This window comes from Mauremys reevesii, linkage group 4 (genome assembly GCF_016161935.1).
Source record: "Mauremys reevesii isolate NIE-2019 linkage group 4, ASM1616193v1, whole genome shotgun sequence".
Lineage (NCBI taxonomy): Eukaryota > Metazoa > Chordata > Testudines > Geoemydidae > Mauremys > Mauremys reevesii.
In genome coordinates, this window is record NC_052626.1 from 85,415,855 (window position 1) to 85,441,741 (window position 25,887).

Genomic DNA, 25,887 nt, shown 5'->3' on the forward strand with positions numbered 1-25,887 from the left:
AATAATTTCAGATCAGCCTAACCTAGTTTCCGCCATTGAATTGTAATTCTGCTCTTTAATTTTAAGGGATTTTTTTTTCTCTCCTACACTGTACAGAGGCTCAAGCTGGTCTGCTCTCCACAGCCTGACTGGGGCCCATTTTTGGCTAAACACCGTGGTGAACGTTACAAGAATATGATTGATCCACTGGGAACTTCCTCCCTTGGACTTAAACTGCCAGTGAAAGATTTAGAATTGGGAACCCAATGCTAGTAATTTCTATATTGGTGGCAATAATGTGTACAGCCTTTTTCATTTTTCTTTTATTAGTTTGTCTCCTTTGTTCTTTTTCACAGATGCTAAAAGTGGTTGCTTAGAAAGTAGGACTTATTGTTGCATGCTGTAGTGAAGAACTAGACGGCCACTTTAAGTACTGTTTTTTTTTGTTTGTTTTTTGTTTTGTTTTTTTTTAGTGGTGCCCATGACCTATTATTTCCACTGTGAAATAGTAACATGACATTGTGCAACTGGTCAAACCTCTTTTTAAAAAAAAAAAAGGGTCATGCACAGCCCAACAGAAATGACTGTTGAGTTTAACCATTTAGATAGGGAAATGGTTTCTGCCCATTTAGGGCCAATTCTACTCTGTTGCAACCCCTTTTGACATGGGACTGAGAATTCCTTATTAGTGTAACTGAAAGGAGAGTTTGACCATTGGGATGGCATGGGAAGGACTGAGTGGATAGTGTGGCCCATTTGGCCAGATTCTGACCTCTGTAATATTGATGTAAATCCAGAGTGACACCACTAGCCCTGATGGAGTCACTCTACATTTACCCTGATAGCAGAATGTGGCCTGCAGAGTCTGCAAACAATCCTTCTATTAAATAAGTACTGATTATACCAAAGCTTATTTCAAGGCTTTCTGACTCAATCAAGGAGCTAACCTTTAAACACCAAGCACTGGTATCAGATGCAGGACATCAAAACAGGAAGAGCTTAACGAGCCATTCAACACTTTTGAGGAGAAAAATAAAAGCACCTACAAAATGTATTTGAGATCAGGACTAATGTTGTATTTGAGTCTGAAAGTTGGTTTGAAATAGAGCCATGATGAGGCAGATGGGCACCACTATTTTAATTTATTTCATGCATTCTCATTAATAATTTGATATGTCTTTTTCATTAAAAATGCCTCAGTTACACTGAGTATCTAAACTTCACTGGCAAACTGCACACATAAGTACAAACCCAGTTTTATTCACTCTATCCGAGTATTCTGAACGTATTTCTTTGCTATCTTCACTTTTGTTTAAAATCTCCCGTAAAGAAGCCATCATATAATTTGTGCCTAATTTTATATTCTTACAGTAGTAGATGTATTCTAGTTTCCACATGACAACAATTATTAGAATGTAGGTGTGCTGTTCAACTTTGTGATTCCCCTATTTGTTCTCTTATAAACTTCTTTATATAACCTGTAGCTATATTCTTCTCTTTCAGCCAAAGGGGAAATAACTGAACCCCTATTTCTGTCTCTCTCTATAGTGTGTGTGTATATATACATACATATATAAATTCTTCAAGACAATATCCTCGTATAACAATCTGAGCTGTGCATAGTTTGCTTTCCTTAAATTTTTTTACTGTCAACCTTTTCATTAAAAACAATTAAATACAATAAAGTGATAAGACTGGATAGACAAAATTATAAGGAAGAGAATGCATACTTTAGTAGATTGTTGTTTTAACATTGCATTGCAGTAGTACATCCTCTATCACTGCATTTAGAAATCCAGTAAATGTATGCCAATCTGAGTGTTAGTCTTAAATATTTCTGCTACCTAATGGGCAGAGTAAAAATAGAGATTTTAAGAGTACCTTTAATTAACTGAATATAAATTACCCCAAATTATTGTAAAGTGCACTATAAAGAGGGAGAAAAATATGTCTTCAGTAAATTGGCAAAACTGCAACCTTTATTATGCTGTTGTATTCTATACATACATATGAGATTTTTAAGAGTGATCAGTGTTCATGTAGTGCGTACTAGTGATGTTTTATGTCCCTATAAATATCTTATCAACCAGTGTAGAGATATGGTGAGTTTAGAGTAGTGTAGCCTGAGTTTTTTCCCCACTATTGTAGTAGCCAATCTAAATGTAATTTCCTTTCGGGGGACTGTTTATATCATGTTCTTTTTTTGAGTTCACATTACAGGGTCTCAGGTAAATCTTCAGTTAAAATGTGTCTGTAGATGTGATGTTTTCATCCTGTTGAAGAAAATAAAAACAAACAAAAACTAGACCTTAATGTAACATTTACAAAATAAATAATTTATTTTGTATATAGATATTAAAAAATCATTTTGCTGAACTTTCTCTTTTATGGGGCAAATAGTGTTGCCAGTTATTGACACTGCTAGGGATATTCAATCCTCAGGCAGCATACATGAAGCACAATCAAATATTTGTCGTTAAATGACGTGGGAATAGATTTTGAAGCATTGGCCCCTAAATCTGTCTTATGGTTTTTTCTGTTTGTTGTCTTTACTTGTCCCAGTATTGCACAGAACATTAAGATCGCGACCCTTCCACAAGCATCTCTGCCTTAAAGCTGCACCAACTTGATTTGGCTTTGCCAGCTGATTCAATAGAGAGCTGCTATTCTAACTTGTTCTTGGGTTTATTTCCCTGTGTGAGCAATATTTGAGGAGCTACCCCTTTCTTGGCATAATGAAATTTCATAAATACAAGATGAAAATTAGCTCCTCCAAGCCTCTCTGGCTGGAGTAAAAAGGAAAATTGTCTCACATTAAATGAATTACCAGCTCTCTTCCCAACAAGTAGGGTGAAGAAGGAAGCCTAAATCAATCAGCGCCATCTATTGGGAATGGTGTATTTTCACCAGGATGAACAATACTTGGCCTCTTTTTTTACCCTTACTGGCTAAAACCTGAGCTTGACTTTTTTTGGAGCCCAACCCAATTTATACTAATTACTGCCTTTGTGATTTAAAAAAAAAAAATACTATCGATGTTGCCGTGTTTGTTAGGAAATGGTGAGTTAGTCTAATAGTTGTGAATCCTTTTCACTTTCTGGCTCGTTTTTCAGAAGACACATTTATTTGAACTGGAATTAACTAACTCTGTAAAGTGCAACTGGTAACTTCCAATGTGTAAGGATATCACTTGCTTACTTCCTGTTTTAAAAGTGTAAAGATAAATCATTTGCAGGGACACTGTTAGGTTAACAATAAAATAATACAAATAAAACATTACTAACTGTGTCATTAGTTAAGCTACTAAAAGGGAGAGAATATGAAAAATAATAATTTTTCAAGATTTATGTACTTGTAGTGTTTTACTGTTTTTTATTTTTATTTATTTATTTATTTTGCACTTCACTCAGGCTTTGGTTCTGCTCCCACTGAAGTCAGTGGCACAGAATCAGGCTTTCAGTTGAAACACTGAATAGACTAGTCAGTTTCATTTTGTTTCTAGTCAGTTTCACTTTCTGGTTTTTATGTGCCAGTGTTTGGCTTGCAAAAACTGCAGGGGAAATTTTAACTAAAAGAAAAAAACCTATTTTCAGTTTAACTGAAAAAGTGGAAATACTTCTGTTATGTTTTTAAAAAGCTTTAAATATATTTACCAAAACTAAAAGTTGAGATTAAATTACGCAGAGGTGTCCCTTTAAGTGAAAAGTAATGTTACAGTTGGGGAAAGCACTTTATCATTGTCTAGTAAAGTTTGCACATACGGCATTTTATAACATGAAAGTATTTCAGTAACTGATTAAATATCAGAAAATATTTTAAAGAGGGGAAAAAGCCATATTTTCATAAAGGTGACCTATTTACATGCTGGTCTATCAGTCTTGTAAGGAAAAAAAATTCAAAACTGATGAGGTTTGCCTCTATTGCAATTTTTTAAAAATGAGATTGAATTTCTGGACAAGCTGAGATGCACTATTATATGCATTAAAATTATACTTAATGCAAATCATTGCCATTTTCAAATTCTTTGGGGGTCTTCCTAGTGTTTTTAAAATGCAAGCAATATACAAAATCTGTGTTTCAGTTAGACACAGCAGCACATTGATTCCAAAAGAAGGGTTTAACAAAATGACCTTTAATTGAAAAAGACTTGAAATGTCTTTATACTAATGTTTCATTTGGGTCAAGTTATCCTTTTGTTAGGTTCTGCTCCATTGATTGTATAGATGTGCCTCAGTGCCGAAGATCATCACCTCCCATTTATTGTGGTTTCCTCCTGCCATTTCCAATTCATTTGTTTTATCACTGACCCTTTATTCGAATACACACAGTCATGCGGCTTATAATGATCTCTTGCTAGCTGTGTTTTAATGGTTGCTTTCTCATGCAGACATTGATTTTTATTTTATTTTGCATCTTTCTCTATTTTGCAATCTCAATTTAAGAAAGACTGTTGATGTTTGCAGTTGAAGGCTGCATGGCTTTGGCATGCACTGCTCATGGTTAGGAAGTGTTTTAGCTAGGTTTCCTAAAAGCTGCCACTAGGTCTAGTGGGTTTATGAGACGCTTGTTTCTGAGCTTGTACTTAAACTTCCTGTAAATAATGTACTGTATTTGTGAAATGGCTGGAGCTTAGTATTCCAGGGGACTCATGCCATAGACTCAGAGGGAGAAAACCATTTATGGTATTTATGATTTCTGCCTTTGTCACCTTCAGGCAGCCTATAACTAAAGAGAGACCGCTTTATTGATGGGTTTAATTTAAAATGTGAGAGCTGGGCTGGACCTCATGGCTTGCATTATTATGATTTGCCCGTCATGTTTTAAATACATCTTCAGGTAACCATTTGCCTTATAGGTGTATTTCATTGTTAGAAATATAATTATTGTTGACTAGAATATTTTATCGTCTGTAACCAATAGCGTGTAGTGTACTTTGTGGGGCAGATCCTTAGCTGGTACAAGTTGTCACAGCTCCATTGCAGTCAATAGAGTTGTGACAGTTTACACCAGCTGAGGATCTGCGCCTGTGTCTTTTTGGCACTTTATTGTGGACCTATCACTGAATAGGTTAATTCTTAATTACTTGCGTAATGTCATATACTTACAGGCATTCTATGGGGGTACTGCTGCCTATGGATAAAGATATGTACCCTAATCAGGTTGTTGTATTTTTTCATTAGCTATACATGGAGAAAATATATTATGTTACAAAGGATGCATCATATATCTTATATAGCACATATTATATGCTGTACATTATTCATTTAAGAAGTCATTCTTGAGGCCCTACCTCAGATTTTGTATTTATGTGTACAAATGCAATTTATTGTATTATATATTTGCCTATTATATTCTGATGTTATAAATTAGAATTTATCCTATAATGTATGGGTTCTAAAAACACTAAATAAATGTCCAGTGTTTAAAAGAAAAATTGTTAGTGTTATGTCTACTGAAAATAACCCCCTCTACCACAGACATCATTCTTACTTAACACACTGCCTTAAGGTATCTGCAGAATTGATCAGTTTGATTGTTCGAAACCTTGAGCAGCAACTGAAAACAGCTCTCCTGGGAAAGAGATATTGCACAGCTGCAGAAACAAATATCAATTAAATGGTTAGATTCTTAACTATTAAAAGACTCTGTAGCTTGTTGAATAAGCTAAGGATGAACTGGATTTGTTTATATCCTTTTATTGTATCAAATTAATCATGCCAAAGATTTTTGAACCACAAAAAACAGAAGGTGGAAAGACCATACTTTTGGAAAGTGATACTGAGAGATGGACAGGAAGAGAGAGAGTAGAGTTTAGTTATAGAATTGGAAGCTCCATGCTGGCTTTTTACACCATTTGTGTCTTTTCTTCTAAAATGTTAAACCTGAGCTTTTCCAGTCCAGTAATTGCAATGTAAAGGTAGAAACATATAGTAACAAACATACTGTAATGGACTCCTGTTTACCAGCACTGTGCTATTAAAATGAAACCCATCCAACCATTTTCACTAACCGTAGGGGAAAAAATGCTTTTGACAAGCCATCCCTAAATATAAAGTTGCAATTAGACATCTAATCACTATACTGTGGCATGAGACTGAGACACATACGCTAATGAAATAAAACCAAAACATACATTTGCATTATGTTAAGGTTGTGAATGCGATACATGTCAAGGGCCCAATCCTGAGAATTACTGAGTGCTTGGGAGTTTTTCAGCAATTCCCAGGACCAGCTCCCAAAAGATAGAAACTATAGACTTTGTTCTGTCTATAAACTACACTGTTGTGGGAAAGACAAAATTGGAATGGATGATGAAATAGTACAATGATACTCTATTTATAACATGCATTTCATCTCCGAGCTCTGCATTATCATGAAGCATTGCAACCCTCCTGAGAGACTGGCAAGTATCATCTCCATTTTACAGATGGGGAAACCGAGGCACAGAGTTTGATTTTTCCCCAAGGTCACACATTGAGCCAATGTTAGACCCAATAATAATAGAATACCAGTGTTTTGGAAGTAGATGACTGCTAGTTTTCTGCCCTCACCATTAGGAACCATTCCCTTCCAGCATTAACTTTTTTGAGTTTAGCGGACATAATGTTCCCTACTTTAGATTTTTGTTTACATGGATTTTTAGGTGAATTTATGTAAGTGATCTTTGAAGTTATGTATATTACAGAAATTTTCATAAAATGTCCTCATTCTGTATTGAAATTGGATGCATACATTTAAATGGGAATCAGTCCAATGTGGTAAGCAGGGGTCCTGTTAAAGTTCGCATGGCCAGAATTTAGGCCAAAACCAGCTCTTCTGATCCTAGGAACTATCTGCTCCTGAAAACAAGGTTTAAAATATAACATAACTGCAAGGTGAATCACCAACAATAAACTCAGAGTGCTGAGTACAGGTGCCTCTTTCACGTCTGTGAAATTCCTCTGCTTTCTGCCTTGCTGGCTCCTGAGGAAGAAGATGACTGGCTAGGCCAATGTCACATACACAGGGACACACATGCCACCTACATGTATATGCCCATGGACAAAAACAAAGCTGTAAGGTCTAATTTTAGGCCCTACAAGTATCTTGAACATAATCTATGTATTTAGGCATTTTGAAAACATTTTGGTATATGACAGTATTTTAGTAAACTGTTTACTTGGTAATCTAGATTGTAAGGGCTTTTTCTGGTCCATTATGATCTATTACAGGGGTAGGCAACCTATGGCACAGGTGCTGAAGGCGGCACGCAAGCTGATTTTCAGCAGCACTCTCACTGCCCAGGTCCTGCCCACTGGGCTGGGGGGACTCTGCGTTTTAATTTAATTTTAAATGAAGCTTCTTAAACATTTAAAAAACATTATTTACTTGACATACAATAGTTTAGTTATATATTATAGACTTATAGAAAGAGACCTTCTAAAAATGCTAAAATGTATTACTGGCATGTGAAACCTTAAATTAGAGTGAATAAATGAAGACTCGGCACACCACTTCTGAAAGGTTGCCGACCCCTGGTCTACTATGTAAATCTTAGTATGGAGTCTCTTAACCTGTTGAAGTGATAATGAAGCCGTTGTGGTCCATCATGTCTGTTAGGCCTCAGGACCTATATGCTAAGAGCTATATGCCCCCTCCAATGAATTATAGTGAAGTGTTTTGTTTACCAGTGCCCTCTACTGGATGCCATGTCATATTTGCTCATATGATTGTGGTGGTGATTTACTTTTGTGGCAGCAGCTTGCAAAGCATATATACCCTCATACTGCTGCAACTAACAGATTTGCCATGATCTCAAGTGATAGAAGGCCTGTGTTCTATCTTCGATGCTACATGCATGTAGTTTAGCTGGCAATGCCGCCGGCACATTTTTCAGATAAGTGATTATAATGAACTTTTTTTTTTTTACACTGATAATTCTTTGCACTTTTAAGCACCTTTCATCCAAGGAACCCAAATTGCCTTAAGCCCTCTGAGGTAGTATAAAGGAAACACAAATCTTCTGAAATGCCACAAACTCTGTGGTAGAAAGGACTAGCAGTTACAGTCAGCCCCATCGCATAACAATTTAGTGAAGATGCATACAGCATCCAGTTGGAACTACAAGGGGAATTATTGGTAAATAGAATATTAATGTGAACTGAAAACTAGCTAGCCTGCCAGAGTTAACAACTTACTCTTGCAAAAAGTGTCATCACATTGTTCATTGCTACAAATGTCCAGGATTTAAATTTCTAAGTTTCATCTGAACCCACACCCTTCAGCAACTTACATTGCTCCTTGTAACCATTCTGGGGTGTTGGTTTAGAACTGACTTAGGGAAAAGTAGAGCTGACTGGAGGATGGCAGTCCCATTTTGCAGTAACTTTTGAGGTTTTGAAATTTGTTTTTGTTCTCTATTGCAGAGGGAATTACTTCCAAATGTTTTTGCAAAAATGGAATTGTCAGTCAGTCTCTTCTAGGATTGAAACCTGGGCTTTTATTTATTATATATATAATCAAGTAGAGCAGGGAATTGAACCTATATCTTCCTCATCCCAGACTACTACTATGACTCTCTCATTATATATATATATAAATATCTCATTCATATATATATATGAATGAGAGAGTCATAGTAGTAGTCTGGGATGAGGAAGATATAGGTTCAATTCCCTGCTCTACTTGATTCAGAGCTGAGTTTTTCCACCCAGATTACTATGAAGTTCTGACCTACTCAAGAAAGAAGACTTGGTGCCAATCATATAATGTTAGAGGAAGTGTGAGAATGATCTCTAGGAGGTGCCATTTTCTCTAATCCCTATCTCCACCTCTTCTATCTCATTCCTATACCAATTAACAAATTATGCTTCCATGCTGCTATTTCATGCCCCAGTGTGTTATCTACCAAAGAGCTTCCATATGTGTAACTGCACAGTTACCCATGTCCCTAGAACTCACCCTGGTTAGAATCCCACCTACAGAATCATCTGCATCATTTCTTGGAGTACCTAGGTATTCCTTGAAGGTTTCCCAGCCCAACAATGACCTAGCCTAACATTGCTTAGAACTTTTCTACAAACAACCTGGTATGCTTCTAAACTGATTTAGATAAGCCACTGGAAACTCTTGTGTGCATCCTCTTACATCTGTGTTTCTCTCTTTAAGCCTTAACTTAAACTGGCAAGGAATCAATTTAAGACATTGATATGCAGGGATTTGGAGCAATCAAATTTTTGAATTGCTCCACTCCAGCTCTGCACAAAAACCTACTGGTCCACACCCAGCTCCGGGCTCTGCTCCAAAGCCCTGTTGATATGTCAGGTTTAAAGTGATTTAAGAAACTCAGGGATTTACACTGGTTTAACTATATGATAATATAAAGACTAAAGCATCTCCAGTTAAACCCAGTGCAATTCTGTGTGTAGATAAACCAGACGTTAGTTTCTGAGATCTACCAAGATCAAAGCACAAGTCATAATATGGCTCAGGTAATGCACTAGAGAATGAAACTGCCCCATAATACAAAGGGTAAAAACTGTTCATCATTTATGAGTTTACTGGAACACAGAAAAAGTTGGATTTCTGCCTGTTGTATGATTAACTTCTCTTGCTGTTGTTGGTAGTTACATGGGATGAGATTGTTGCCAGCAAAACAGAACCTTGAAAAAAGTCAGTATTTCTCTAAACCAAATTGTGCATAGGTCACTAGTGTACACTAGGGATTAATTACAGAGAAACTTTTAGATAAACCACCATAGATTCCACAGTGTACAGCCCTTGCCTAGAGTCAGGGATACCTGTTTTTGGAAAGTATATTCAGTGATCTTATTGCACAAATAAATCAACCCTGTTAGACTTTTCACTTACCCTGTTGATCACCAAAATAAAGGTACATGAATGCAAATATCCCCTTAAACAAGGCAGCATATATATTTTTCTTGGTGTCTTTGTGGCTTAAAAACAGCTGAATGGAATTTAAAAATTAAAATTCTGGACAAAACTGTTTCCTATGTGAACATCACTTATACCAAGCTTCCCGCTGAAGAGACACTGCCCATTACATGGGAAAAAAAATCCTCTGGTTTTACAAAGGACATAGTGACTTAATTTGAATGTTAGCAAAGCTAGAATAAAATCTTCTGGGAGGTGGAAGGAGAATTAGTATGGCTTTGTATTCCCCAGGAATAGAAATCACCTTGTTTCTTAGTGTCTATCCTGTTCCCCTTGACTTCAATATGAGCAAGATCTGATTCTCAAGTTTTCTGTCAGAATGTTAAGCCATGTTTTATCTAATAGGTAACCTTCATTCACGTGGTGTTATATATTTTTTGACATGAAGACATCCAAATGGGGGAGATGCAGAGAAAAAATTGTTTGTAGTTCTACTGTATAGTGTCTTATTGAACATACTGTCAAAAGCTTTTCAAATGGAGGTTGTATCCCCATTTTACAGATTGGAAGACTGAGATAGAGCAACTAAGTAACTTGACTAAGGAGACCCAGGAGGCCAGCAGAAGATTCCCAAGCCCCCCCTTCTTTCATCACTAAGACATAAATGAACAGATCCTACATTATTTCTGATCAGAAATAACATTTTCTGATGCAAATTATTTGTATCAACTAATGATAGACAAAAGCAAAATTTCTGCGAATGAGGGACATTTAGGTGTAATGAATGTAATTGAATGGGCTAATGTATACTATCTTAGGCTCTGACCCTCTGTAAATGTATTGTTCAAAACCTGCCAATGTTTAAATGCAAGACAAAGACTTGAAAGGAGGGACGCAATAAAAACAGCAGTGTAGAAAGCTTTCACCTATGTGGAATTTAATTTTTTAGGCTGAACAACATATTCTGTCACCTCTCTTTTATGATTCTACAGTTCCCATATAAATAATTTACAATAGCAAGACAAAACAGCAGGTTGTTGAATGACAGAGACAAATGTGTATCTAAACGCTCTGGGATTCCTGTCATCAGGAGGGGCAGTTAAGAGAGAGGTGAGTGTCAGTGTGTGTGATGGCTCTTAATTTTGCATGAAATATTTTTGTTTTAATCAGTGTACAAAGCCCAGAATCAGGGTCAATGCTAAAAGACATTTTAAAGAAAATGATTAACATAGGCATGCAGCAGATGGAGGTTATAACAACCCCTCCTCCCCACACACTAGTTCTTCCCACCCCAAGACTTTTCTCAGTAGAAGAAAAATGGGCACCTTTTTTTTTGTCAATCTTGGGATATTAGCCATAAGGAAACCGATCTTTCTTTTTCTGTGTGTGTGGTGTGGGGGGGGGGGGGCAGGACAGAGGATGAGAGTAAACCCACACCCAATGCTGGATGCCCTGGGGAGTCTCCTGTTGGATCCTGAGGTTGCAAGAAATGCCATGGTGTAAATGGGCTTTGACATTCTATTTTATACCATTTCCTTCCAGATATAGGGAGTGAGATTACATGGATGGTTCAAGTTTGAAGATGATTTCCCTTCCAAGATCACCCACAGGGACTTCTTTGTATGGTGCTCTTTACAAACTTAGACCTGATGCTGAAAACACAGGTGCTGAGCTTTTACTATGGTGAATAATCCACTTCATTTCAGCTAGACTACTCATCTTTATAAAGTTAAGCATCTGTGTGCTTGTAGGCTGGAGCCACAGACTATGCCAGTCCCAGCGTTCACCATCTATTCATGACAAAACACTCATGCCCACTATCTATTCATTACACTCCCAAGGTTCTCTCTCTTCATTACACCCCCCTAACACAGGGGGAATTGGAATGGGGGGGTATATCTTTAACAATGCAGAGAATGAACAATTGCAGTTGATTATATATAGACTATGATCACCTTGCCACTGATTTCTCTAGCATCAAAGTGCTTGGCAGGCGCCGCTATTGTAGTTTTGACTTATTGTAGCCACGTGAGCGCACAGTGCGCTGTGTACGAGTGAGGGCCATTCCACGGAACACGGATCAAGCAGATCTCAGCAAAAAAACCCTTTTTGGATACTCGACCCTGCTCACTTGTACCGTTCTTCCAGCAAAGCCTCTGCCTGTCTCGATCTCAGCTTCTCCTGTGAGGGCGGAGGGGGCTGATCCAATAGGCTCCGAGAGGGGGATCCGACGAGCACAGGAGTCTCCAGGCTGTCTCTGCTAACAGCAGGCAAATGAACCTGGGTGGAGCAGGGGCGTCAGGCAGAATGACGCTGACCCGAGATGCCATGGGAGGTGGGGCTTGAGCAGCCCAGCCCCCAAGGAAGGGGCTGGGTGACTTGGGCAGCATCCCTGAGCGAGGCACATGGGCTGTTCCTGGGTAGCAGTACTGGCCGCTGGTGGAGCTGCTGCTCTCTCTCCCAAGCCTGCCAAAACAAGCTCTTCAAGTTTGGGGCTCTGCTCAAAAGAAACTGAAAGCGGGATTCCCTTGCCTGCCTCTCCGAGCTCTGCACGGGGCACGCAGCGGGGCCAGCACAGATGGATTTAATACTAGTCCTTTGGGCTTGCGTGGCCTCTGCGAGAGCAGGTAAGAGAGGGTGACCCCCCGCCGGAGGAGGCTGGGGCAGAGCTGCAAAGTGCATCTTTGCAAAGGAGCAGCTGGCGTCGGGGCGGATGATTGTTAGTAAAGGGCTGAGCTGTCTCCCCGTGCAAAGGCGATCGGCACCTGCATCTTGGCCAGTGGGTGCGGTGGGAGATGCGACCCGCTCTCCTGTGCCTTCGCTGCGCTGTTCATTATTTAATAGCATCGCATATAATCTGTATTATCATTGTCATCCTCCAGTTGTGAGCTAGCTAATGCTCTGGGCTGCATGTGTGTGACTAGCGATGTCCGGGAGTGGATGGGTTTTCGTGCAATCGTATCGGGAAAATCAGCCACATGGATGCAATTAGCTGCATCTGGGAAGGGAAAGTGGAACACTCCTCTGTGCTACGTACCTTGTTGTACCAGGGCCACCAGGCAACACCCGAGCCCAGGGCTCCGCTCCTCAATGCCCTGGGAAAGGTTGGGTTGCATGCTGCGGCGACTGGTGTAGAGAACTCGGAAACTTTCCTTTGCTTTGGTAATAGCTCGTTTCGGGCCATGCTAGTCCAGCTCCAACCCCACCCAGCCTGGTTGGAAAGCAGGCTTATTTCCATGCCGGCTGTATGTTTAAGGTGGCAGCAGGCTGTACTATTATCATTAGTTGCTGCTGGAAACGTGCCTCCGAGGCCGTGCCTGAAATAAACATGTGGATGCAGTGATATGTGTGTTCAGATTTTCCCCACTTAAAACCGTTCCCATGTGTTTGAGATTAGTGAGATTCGCTCGGACAGGGCATGCACCTGCTGAAGATTTCCCCCTGCTATAGGCTGCTGAAAGCAGCTGACTCCTTTCTCCCAGGGAAAAATCATTTTGCTTAGATTTCACTTTGGGATTAGGCTGAGGGTTTTTTTTTTCTGTGGGGTCCATCACTGGGGGATTTCAGCCTCGCTTATTATTTGTTTTACACATGGGTGGTTCCCCTGGCTTTACAGTGGAAATAGCACTTCGGCGAATATTAAGGTTGGGATAGGAACGGCTGGCAATCTTGAAATCAGAGGTGAAATTGGCTTATTAAAACTGCTCTCATAAAACCCCCAGTCAATCGCATAAAAATATCAAGCTACCAGGTCTCTGTGCAGTTGCAGCTGGCCAGTAGATCAACCCCCCCCCCCCCCTTATTTGTGTAGGCAGCTCACCCAGGAAAAAATCCTCACTTATTGACTTTTTAATATTCTCTATGGGGATCGTTCTTATTTCGCCAGTCTCCTCCAGGTTAGCCCTTGCTTCCTCTGTTCGCTGTAGCAGTATTTAAGAACCGTTCTCTCAGGAAAGGCTTATGTGAGGCAAGATTCAATAATGAAAAGTTTCAGGAGTCTGCCCCTCTCGCTCCCTGCTGTTTGTTCACGGAGGGGAAGGATTTGAAGTAGGGACAGGTGAAGGCTTAGGAAAGCACACTTTTGAAAAGGAAAAATATCAGGTCTCTCAGGGTTTCTCTTTGACTCAGGCAGACCACAATTGCAGGCAGAGTTTTGTGGTGTAGTCTCTCCTTTAATAATGTTGGGAGCATCCTTTACAATGTTGGCATTAAACAGTAATTTGCCAGAGTATTCTAAGATGCAGACCCATACAACAGACTGACTAAAAAGCTTCCTTATAAATGTGAGCTTTTTTGGACAGTCTTTCTCTTGTATGAATATAAAATACATTTTTATTCTGACAAGTGCAGGCTGTTTTTGAGAAGGACTTTACATAACGTCTTCTGATCATTTTGAAAGCAGGCATAACAGATCACACATGAGCTTATATGTTGATATCTTTCATCAGCAAGTGTTGCTATATTGACTGCAGTGGGGGCCATTTTAATTAAAATGTGTGTTTTAGTAGGAACAATGTGCCTTTGTAATATAGCCTCCATGGGTATTTAGGAATGGTTAAAGACCTGGCAAATCCATAGGAACAGTCAGGCTGAGAGTTCCAAATCCCTAATTTAAAGAATGAATAGAAATAATATAACAGAAGCATGACTTTCTTGTGGAGTCTTTTGTTCCCTTTACTCTTGTGTAATGTACTATTCTAAATAGGTTCTGATTTAGAGTATGTTAGGGGGATGTTTTCTTGAAAATGTGCAAATGATATTTTCAAGGAAACTATCTAGTAAAATTACTATATATTTTCCAAGGAAATCAATGTGTAAAATGGCAACTAACATCAGAAAGTATTACAGTATCACCCCATTATCTAAGATCACTATAATTTGAAAGGTGTGACATAACAATGTCTAGGGAGAAAATATCTCTTGTTTTCACAGCTAATATAACACCAGTATTGCATGTTGACACTCCAAAAGGTAGTCAAGACTAATCTGAGATTAATTTATTTGGAATTGTGAAGCCATTTGGAAAGTTCTATGTGCAACAATTGCTATCCTGCTGTTTACAGTCAAAGGTAAAATACATGTTATAGAGTTCACTTCCTGCTCCCACTCAACTAGCAAATATTTGTATGAGACTGACTAGATTGTATCATGTCACTTTCTACTTAAAGTCCCCCCCCCAGTGCAACCTAGGTGTGTACATACTTAAAGTATAAAGGAATGTATAATCTTTGTTTTGTGTTTGTACAGTGCCTAGCTTAATGGGGGGTCCTGGTCCATGATTAAGGCTCCTAGGGGTTCTAAAATTAATAATTTATATCACATAATTTATGCTTTCTGTGTTCCAATCCATTTAATTACAGAGAGTTTCCCATGATTCCTGGACTCAAGTTTCCAAAGTGGTGATAAAGGAGCAAGTAGACAATGCAATTTGTCAGAGCTGTTAGATTGATTTAATTTCTTTCAGGGATTTCTTGGTGACATCATTCATATTATTGAGTTACAGCCTATATAACAGTTATAGGCTGTTGATCCTGTAACATACTATATATACTACTTTCACCTCTTCATTAATAAGGGCCGAGTTTTTTTTCTGTCCTAACTCAGACAAAACTCTCACTAAGTGACTTAAGGATTTGGCCTACCGACTTCAGTAGGAGTTGAGGGCAGTGGGTACCATGTGGGATCCTATCCATAGTTTGCACAACTTTAAAAGAAATAATATAAAGGCTAATAGTTCTCATTTAAAGGAGGAAATGGGATTTTCCAATTTTTTGTTCTACTTAAAAGAAAATATAAAATGCTGGATGCTAATAGAGATACATGTGATTTTCTTTGTATGAGTCTTTTACTTAAGGTCTCTGAAAAAGAGAGTGGGAAACTCCAGGGGGAACAGAGACCTGCTTATAAAACAGAAGCTATTTGTTGTTTAATTATTAAATAACCAGGGTTTTGAGCATCTGTGTGCAGTCTCAAGAGCCAGCTTAACAAAATGACTAGGTATTTAAAACAACGTATGGGCTTGCTAAAGAACTGCTATGATACTGTAATAGTTTCTTTGTTGGAAAGCTTGTGATAGTTGGAAGGAGGCACAGTATAGCTGGTGGGCCAGACTCTCAGCTTGTGTGAATTGAAGTTAATGGAGCCACATTGATTTATACCAGCTGAAGCCTGCTGCTGAGTTTGGAATCAGTAGCTTTTAAAAAAAAATAGTGAGGCTATTATGCTTAATGTGGTTATCTATTTTTGCTGTGTTACAGCCCAGTTCTGCTCCCATTGAAGTCAGTGGTAAAACTTCCATTGACTTTAATGGGTTCAAAATTGGAGCTTATTGGGCATGGCTTAGTGGTCCATTGTTCCAGTTTAAGACATTTTTGGACTGATCCAGCATCCAATGATAGCACTATAACATCTCTCATTGACTTGACTCGGCTTTGGATTGGGCCCTTAATATTTGGAACCACATATTCCAATCTTCGCTGGGTCAGCTCAGCCCTTCATTCTTCCTAAGTAGATCATTTGAGTATCATAGAGTTTATGTGGGGTTTTCTTTTGGATAAGACCTTAAAGAAACAAAGTCCTATCTGTTTTGTGTGAACAGTAAAGCTCCCCAGATGGTTTTTTGCTTTGATATCCTTAGCCAAAATTTGTCCTCCCCGACTGTTGGGGTTTTTTTTGTTTTTTTTTTTTTTGGTAAGCTGCTGACCTTTACCTAGAGATGGATTCATTTCAGCTGTACGCTGTGAGGCAGTGTAGGATGCTTTGAGATGAAATGCCCTATGTAATACAAGCTTTAGTATTACCATTTATTATCCTTATCTCTCTCCATTTTGGCCAAAGAGAGGTAGTTTAAAAACAAAACAAACAAACCCAACAGTTTCTAGTAGTGAGTTTAGCCAGACAGAGGTAAACTTGTTCAGGATGATTTGCAGTTAGAAGAGTTGGTTCAGTGTTAGCTATCACAGGATGTGGTAGTGCTGGTCTGAAGGAGATGTCAAAGTCTCTTTGCAATTCAAATATTGTAGTTTCTGAGCATCTGGCCTGGATTAAGCCAAAGAGAACCTTAAAGTCCAGTGTTATTACAGAATTTCTAGGAAGTTTGTATCTCCTGGTTTATATTGTAAGATCAGTTTATTCAGGTTCATTCCAGTTGTCTTAATTTTCTACAGAACTGTTTAGTCTTCTATTAATATGAAAGCATTAGGGTAGCACATACTAAATAAACTTAATTTGGCAAGCCAGACGTGTTTTTATGAAGTCATAGCTTCCTGTCAATGGGCCCAATCCTGCAAGGTGCCCAGTACTCTCAATTGCCGCTGTTGGAGTGAGGTTAAAAGAGACCACTTTCAAGTTTCTTTTTCAAGAGCTTTTATTACTATCCATGCATTTTGTGAAATGCTGTCTTCTAAATTCAGGACAAGATATCATCCCAAGGTATTTTAATATTTGAGTAAAGGAAAAGGAGAAAAAAGTGTTTTGTGGCATAATTGATTTATAAGTAGAAATTCTGATTTATTCTTGTTCATTATATACCCTGACAGTTTTTCAGAGAGTCTTTTAAAAACTCAAACCAGGATACTCGCTGCCTAACCGCTCAAAGTCCTGGAAGAGAAAAAGAATGAATTGAAACATAAAACTGGAGATCACTTAGTGGAAAGCCATCTGACTATACACTACAGGTGAAATCTTGGCCCCTGGAAGTCAATGACATTGACTTCAGTGGGGTTAGGATTTTATTCTAGGAGTCTACTCCTTCTCCTAGAATGAAGTTAGTAGCAATACTTGTTAGGAGCAGGATTGGATTCTACAATAGGTTCTTGCTGTATATGCCTGGCACGGATCTCGTATTACCTCAGCTACCATGCTGATGGATGGACCCTTGTTAGAACAAACCATGCTGGTTTCTTGCCATATCTCTTGTTCCTTGCTGGATAAAGGTTGCATATTTAACCACCTAAAGTGTTCTGCGAACAAGCAGCTGCTCTGAGCCTAAATTAGTGCAGCAGTTTTGTTACCACTTGGGCATGAATACCCACTGTCACATGATTTCCATACCATCACTACAGATATCACCCATTTCCATCAGGATGCTAAAGAATACCCTATTATCAGCAATTCGTGGGGGGCATGTTGTACAATTTGGAATATATACTACATCTAACTTACAGTGAATGGTGGAAGTAAGTAACCTAATCTATTAATATTAACGAGTAGCTGCAGCTCGACATGGAATGCTAGCATGCTTCAGTTGATCATGAAAGGAGTATTCAGACTTCAGTAAGTTCTTGGTAATAGTATAGCTCGGTGAATATGAGCATTGCTGGTCTGAGTGATTACTCATTTCCTCTGCCTGCTGTTTTCTTTCTGTCTTCATTTTGTTGCTTTTTATTATAATTGGATAAGTTTTGTTTAATTGTGATGATTCTTCTGCCATGTCATACTGATGTGTTAAATGTAGTGTTTCTATTGTGTTCTAAAATCTGTGAAGATAAAAGGTACTAGCTTAAAGGTAGTCAATGGAGAAGAACATCTTTTCTTGACATCTGGGGAGGTTACTGTCTCTTAAGTGATTACTGTACATAGTATCTGCACATACCCCATACTGTACTAGAAGTTCTTTGTTGTTGTTGTTATACTTTGATTTAAAATAAAAATTGATCAAACTTTCATTTTTTTTTTTAAAACAGTTGTCGGATTTGGAACGGATCCCAATTTACAAATTGATATTATCACAGAACTGGATCTTGTGAATACAACTATTGGAGTTACGCAAGTGTCAGGACTACATGCTAGCAAAGCATTTTTATTCCAAGGTAAATCAAACATCTTCATTTACCTAAGACGGCCTCTGTCTCCTTGATTACTAATAGATTGGGTGTAAAACATATTCCCTGTACACAATGCTTGCATTTTACTATGGGTTCTGTTGTTCCTAAGATACTGTTATTCTACTGATATATGTTAATGGTGTTTTTACAGGGATGAAATCAGGTCATTTAGACCCAAAATTTCAATGAAAACAGTTTTTGGGTGTGTTTAAACATTCCTCTGTTTAATTTCCAGTCGAATACTCCCACTGAGTTTCCTTGCATGGGCCCAGTTGCATGCATAGATAAGAGGACAGTATTAGAGCCCTTTGTAGTGTATTGATGCACACTGATAGTAATACACCAGTCTCTGTCAACTTCAATGGAATTGCATGCATCAGAAAGGCAAGCAATATTTACCTTCACTCTCTGAGCAGAGTGACAAGCACAAAGTAAATGAATTCATGGTAAAAATAAGACTCTGATTTCTAAAGTAATTTAAGTTTCAGTGTTGTAAGGTGGAACTGGTAAGTGATTTAAAAGTGGGATTTTTAAGTGACCAGTGGATGAAGTCCTGGCTTCCGTGAAGTCAATGTTGCGTTTTGCCATTGATGTTAGTTGGGCTAGGATTTCAGCCGTTGTCGCTTAAAGCCCTAAACAGCAGAAGAAATGAATTGCTAAAATATGTTTACATGAGCAAGTAACATGAACAGAGATATTTTTTCACCTAGCTTAGTATAACTTTTCTGTAACTTGCTTAATACTTACATGAAAGACTGTCTTCGATGGCTCTGGTTTTTTTGCTTTGATAACAATGTAGAGGGACAAAGGGCCTGATTCTGATCTCACTTACACTGGTTTTATTCCATGAACTTCAGTAGTTATGCATGATTTATGTTCGTGTACATGATACAAGAATCAGACCTATAACTTAGCCTATTCTTTACCCAGTTGGTAAATATGTACAATGTGAAGAGAGAGAACAGGTGTTATAGCAGAGAGATTATTGAAGACCATATTTGAGAAATTATGCAAGGTTCACCTTCCTTTTAGGACTCAGAGTCAAATGGTTTCTGCTAATTCCTAGATGCCAGAATTATTATCAGCAACATCTAGAATATAGACATCCAGTTAAACATCTGAAATGTTTTGCTTTGGATACTCTTCCTAAAAAGTCAATTTTTTCATTTTGTGCTGAGCGCTACTTAAGTAGTTGAGGCAAACTGTGTTAAAAGTGCAGTCATTCCTCAGCAGACTGCAATGTCCTAATTGGCTTAAGCTATTTTAAAATTTCTCATGGTGTTTTTTGTGGCGTTAATTGAGAACACATTGACAAACTGTCGCCATAGATTTTCACAGTCTAATAGTGCCTAATGGCAAAACTAAAAAGATCTGCATGTGCAACCCAGGGCTTGAACAGTTGATATTAAAAGTAAATTTTAAGGGATAATGATTGTGACCTTATATTGCTTTAGCTCCTTTTGTCCTGGAAGATCTCCAAAACACTTTATAAACTTTACAAACTAACATAAAAACTAAACATGCTGTGAAGTTCATCCACCACTGAAATGCAGCCACCTCTGGAGTAAAATGTTCTTAGAAACTCTGAACAAAAGTTCAGAACAGCAAGTGAAGAATAAAATTCAGGGTCTTAAATTTATTATATAAAGTTCTTTATAACTGAGATTCTCCCCAAGAACAAAATTCTGCCCTTAGGTGCCTGTAGATAACTCTCAGTGCTTGAGCAATTGCCTCTTGCATTCACCCCCCGCCCCCACTCAGCAGGTTGGCTAGGGTACAATTGCTCTAGGTATATAGTTTGTCAGGATTGGTCGGGGACAAGACTCTTGACCCAAGGGTCCTTGGTTGTGTTATTCGTTCCTGGAGAAGGTCTGAAGGAGACCCTTTCCAGCTACCTTTAGGCTAGGATGCAAATTCTAGATTATTCCTACCTAGTTTTTTGAGCTTTTTCCCTCGTTATTTATTATTTGTTGAAAGCCAACAGTGTGGTTGAGGCTTTATAAGATGCAGAAGTCAAATAAATGTTCTCTTTCATTGAGTAAAATAGCTGACCTTAGGACACTGGTTTTCAACCTTTTTTAATTTGTGGACCCCTAAACATTTCTGAATGGAGGTGTGGACCCCTTCAGAAATCTTAGACCTACTCTGTGGATCCCATAAGAACATAAGAGAGGCCGTACCGGGTCAGACCAAAGGTCCATCTAGCCCAGTATCTGTCTACCGACAGTGGCCAATGCCAGGTTCCCCTGAGGGAGTGAACCTAACAGGCAATGATCAAGTGATCTCTCTCCTGCCATCCATCTCCATCCTCTGACGAACAGAGGCTAGGGACACCATTCTTACCCATCCTGGCTAATAGCCATTTATGTACTTAGCCACCATGAATTTATCCAGTCCCCTTTTAAACATTGTTATAGTCCTAGCCTTCACAACCTCCTCAGGTAAGGAGTTCCACAAGTTGACTGTGCGCTGCGTGAAGAAGAACTTCCTTTTATTTGTTTTAAACCTGCTGCCTATTAATTTCATTTGGTGACCCCTAGTTCTTGTATTATGGGAATAAGTAAATAACTTTTCCTTATCCACTTTCTCAACATCACTCATGATTTTATATACCTCTATCATGTCCCCCCTTAGTCTTCTCTTTTCCAAACTGAAGAGTCCTAGCCTCTTTAATCTTTCCTCATATGGGACCCTCTCTAAACCCCTAATCATTTTAGTTGCTCTTTTCTGAACCTTTTCTAGTGCTAGAATATCTTTTTTGAGGTGAGGAGACCACATCTGTACACAGTATTCGAGATGTGGGCGTACCATGGATTTATATAAGGGCAATAATATATTCTCAGTCTTATTCTCTATCCCCTTTTTAATGATTCCTAACATCCTGTTTGCTTTTTGACCGCCTCTGCACACTGCGTGGACATCTTCAGAGAACTATCCACGATAACTCCAAGATCTTTTTCCTGACTCGTTGTAGCTAAATTAGCCCCCATCATGTTGTATGTATAGTTGGGGTTATTTTTTCCAATGTGCATTACTTTACATTTATCCACATTAAATTTCATTTGCCATTTTGTTGCCCAATCACTTAGTTTTGTGAGATCTTTTTGAAGTTCTTCACAATCTGCTTTGGTCTTAACTATCTTGAGTAGTTTAGTATCATCTGCAAACTTTGCCACCTCACTGTTTACCCCTTTCTCCAGATCATTTATGAATAAATTGAATAGGATTGGTCCTAGGACTGACCCTTGGGGAACACCACTAGTTACCCCTCTCCATTCTGAGAATTTACCATTAATTCCTACCCTTTGTTCCCTGTCCTTTAACCAGTTCTCAATCCATGAAAGGACCTTTCCTTTTATCCCATGACAGCTTAATTTACATAAGAGCCTTTGGTGAGGGACCTTGTCAAAGGCTTTCTGGAAATCTAAGTACACTATGTCCACCAGATCCCCCTTGTCCACATGTTTGTTGACCCCTTCAAAGAACTCTAATAGATTAGTAAGACACGATTTCCCTTTACAGAAACCATGTTGACTATTGCTCAAGAGTTTGTTTTTCTATGTGTCTGACAATTTTATTCTTTACTATTGTTTCGACTAATTTGCCCGGTACCGACGTTAGACTTACCGGTCTGTAATTGCCGGGATCACCCCTAGAGCCCTTTTTAAATATTGGTGTTACATTAGTTAACTTCCAGTCATTGGGTACCGAAGCCGATTTAAAGGACAGGTTACAAACCTTAGTTAATAGTTCCGCAACTTCGCATTTGAGTTCTTTCAGAACTCTTGGGTGAATGCCATCTGGTCCCGGTGACTTGTTAATGTTGAGTTTATCAATTAATTCCAAAACCTCCTCTAGTGATACTTCAATCTGTGATAGTTCCTCAGATTTGTCATCTACAAAAGCCAGCTCAGGTTTGGGAATCTCCCTAACATCCTCAGCCGTGAAGACTGAAGCAAAGAATCCATTTAGTTTCTCCGCAATGACTTTATCATCTTTAAGCGCTCCTTTTGTATTTTCATCGTCAAGGGGCCCCACTGGTTGTTTAGCAGGCTTCCTGCTTCTGATGTACTTAAAAAACATTTTGTTATTACCTTTGGAGTTTTTGGCTAGCTGTTCTTCAAACTCCTCTTTGGCTTTTCTTATTACACTCTTGCACTTAAGTTGGCAGTGTTTGTGCTCCTTTCTATTTGCCTCACTAGGATTTGACTTCCACTTTTTAAAGGAAGTCTTTTTATCTCTCACTGCTTCTTTTACATGGTTGTTAAGCCACGGTGGCTCTTTTTTAGTTCTTTTACTGTTTTTCTTAATTTGGGGTATACATTGAAGTTGGGCCTCTATTATGGTGTCTTTAAAAAGGGCCCATGCAACTTGCAGGGATTTCACTTTAGTCACTGTACCTTTTAACTTTTGTCTGTCTAACCCCCTCATTTTTGTGTAGTTCCCCCTTTTGAAATTAAAGGCCACAGTGTTGGGCAGTTGAGATGTTCTTCCCACCACAGGGATGTTGAATGCTATTGTATTATGGTCACTATTTCCAAGCGGTCCTGCTATAGTTACCTCTTGGACCAGCTCCTGCGCTCCACTCAGGATTAAATCTAGAGTCGCCTCTCCCCTTGTGGGTTCCTGTACCAGCTGCTCCATGAAGCAGTCATTTAAAGTATCGAGAAATTTTATCTCTGCATTTCGTCCTGAAGTGAAATGTTCCCAGTCAATATGGGGATAATTGAAATCCCCCACTATTATTGGGTTCTTAATTTTGATAGCCTCTCTAATTTCCCTTAGCATTTCATCATCACTATTACTGTCCTGGTCAGGTGGTCGATAATAGATCCCTACTGTTATATTTTTACTAGAGCATGAAATTTCTATCCATAGAGACTCTATGGAACCTGTGGATTCGCTTAAGATTTTTTTCTTCATTTGAATCTACACTTTCTTTAACATATAGTGCCACTCCTCCCCCTGCACAGCCTGTTCTGTCCTTCCGATATATTTTGTACCCCGGAATGATTGTGTCCCATTGATTGCTCTCAGTCCACCAGGTTTCTGTGATGCCTATTATATCTATATCCTCCTTTATCACAAGGCACTCTAGTTCACCCATCTTATTATTTAGACTTCTGGCATTTGTGTACAAGCACTTTAAAACCTTGTCCCTGTTTATTAGCCTGCCTTTTTCTGATGTGCCAGATTCTTTTTTATGTGACTGTTTATCATCTGATCCGGCCCTTACATTATACTTCTCATTCCTCTGCTCCTGACTATAACCTGGAGATTCTCTATCATCAGACTCTCCCTTAAGAGAAGTCTGTGTCCGATCTACACGCTCCTCTGCAGCAGTCGGCTTCCCCTCATCTCCTAGTTTAAAAACTGCTCTACCCTTTTTAATCCCCAGGGGTCCACAGACCACAGGTTGAAAATCACCACCTTAGTACTATGATTTGACCTTGTGCCAGATTGTTTGTTTGGTTCAGGATAACTCTGCTTGCGTCTGGTTGATTCTTTCGTTTAATGTAAATGGTTTTTGTATTGGCTTTACTATATGGCACTCATATATTTATTATTAGCTGGGTTTCCACTGTATTAAATAAATAATAATACTTTTCCCAGTTAAAACTTCAGGGAGAATTTGGGAAGGCAGAACATAAATTACCAGAGTTGGAAATTGGTGACACTAGACCGAAGCACTGAAAGATTGACGTCTTGATCTTTGTGCTTATTTTATTTAACTTTTTCAAAAGTTTTTCAGCATTATGGATTTATATTACAGCGCTCCCAAAATGAATGCCTTATAATAATGACTGGAAAATAGCATCCAGATTTTTAAAATAGCGGTATTCTGTTGGAGCATGTCACTAATCCACTGCAATTTGTCTCTCCTCTTCTTGTCCTCCAAGAGATGATCCTGTCTTTCAGCTGAGCTTTGTTTTGATCATTTATTGGTGCAGTTCACTCTTCAATGCCTGCTTTTCTTTGTTTTGCCTCCTTGCTGCACATTGCTCCAATACCTGGCATCTTTCTCTAAGCCTTCAAAGTGGGGGAGCACCTGCTCTCTATCGGACACCACTGCTTCTGTCTGCCCAACTGGAAAGGAGTCTGAGATAAATTCACTGGATGGTTGGATCATTGTATCAAGACAATAACTGAGCACTCTCCACTATTTGTATATATTTTATCTGTGTGCCCAGGGAGGAATTCTGAGAGTCAGATCTCTGGACTGCAGTTTAAATGATGACTTTATTGTTTTTTCTGGATTTCAAAGTCCCATTATACAGTAGCTTCTGAAAGTCAGACGTATTTAAATCCCAAAATGGAAAATGAAGGGGAAGGCTTGAGAAATTGTTACTTTAAATATAGGTTTGGCTTGTGTCATGTGATGAGACTGCAACATGGTGGTGTTATGCAGAGCACCGGTTTGAAACTTTCTTGGGCCAAATTCTGCCTTTATTTATGCCAGCAAAAATTCAGAATAAGTCCACCGACTTCACTGGCATATTAGTCACATTGATGTCAAACCAGAGTAATTTTAAGAAGTCAGTGGAGTATTCTGACTTTACACTCATGCACCTGAGAGAAGGATATAGCTCTGGAATTTGGATTTCAATTTAATACAGACAGAGAGACATATTGAGTCCTGGATTGTGAGCAGTGTGATAGGCAGCATGGTCTACAGTGAGGAACTGAAGTTGGAGTCAGAAGACATGGGTTCTACCATCTATTTCCATAACCTCATTTTATGTCAGTTGGCAAGTTAATTAGGCTGTGGTTGAGCGAAGCATGTAAGCACATGAGTAGTCCCATTAGGGGGAGTAGTCCCATTAGATGGGGGAGGGATAGCTCAGTGGTTTGAGCATTGGCCTGCTAAACCCAGGGTTGTGAGTTCAATCCTTGAGGGGGCCACTTAGGGATCTGGGGCAAAAATTGGTCCTGCTAGTGAAGGCAGGGGGCTGGACTCAATGACCTTTCAAGGTCCCTTCCAGTTCTAGGAGATTGGTATATCTCCAATTATTACCTATTACATACTGGCTGTAGTGCAACATTATGGCTCCTTCCCCTCACAACACTCACAGTGAGGGAACCATAACTTGGCCCTTTTGTATTATACCCAGTGTTAGCACCACTTTTATATAAGGTTGCCTGATGCTTCCCATTATAAGATCCTGTTTTCAGCAGCTTATAACTTTGCTAAACTTGAGCTGTTCAGGCT

At 38.9% G+C, this 25,887-nt stretch overlaps 2 protein-coding genes across 10 annotated transcripts in view; both read left to right on the forward strand.

Annotated features, from left to right (window-relative positions):
- Window positions 1-5,258, forward strand: part of SLC6A5 (solute carrier family 6 member 5) — a 54,157-nt gene extending 48,899 nt beyond the window's left edge. For all 7 annotated transcript variants that reach the window (XM_039535564.1, XM_039535566.1, XM_039535562.1 and 4 more), the window contains one exon: window positions 97-5,258. In XM_039535564.1, the coding sequence (XP_039391498.1) occupies window positions 97-252 (156 nt within the window). In that variant the 3' untranslated portion in view covers window positions 253-5,258. The remainder of the gene's footprint in view (window positions 1-96) is intronic.
- Window positions 5,259-11,887: 6,629 nt separating this feature from the next.
- NELL1 (neural EGFL like 1) overlaps window positions 11,888-25,887 on the forward strand; it is a 422,689-nt gene continuing 408,689 nt past the window's right edge. Inside the window, exons 1-2 of one of the 3 annotated variants that reach the window (XM_039535560.1) lie at window positions 11,888-12,479; window positions 18,537-18,662. In XM_039535560.1, the coding sequence (XP_039391494.1) occupies window positions 12,431-12,479; window positions 18,537-18,662 (175 nt within the window). In that variant the 5' untranslated portion in view covers window positions 11,888-12,430. The remainder of the gene's footprint in view (window positions 12,480-18,536; window positions 18,663-25,887) is intronic. The other 2 variants (XM_039535559.1, XM_039535561.1) reach the window with 2 other exon arrangements.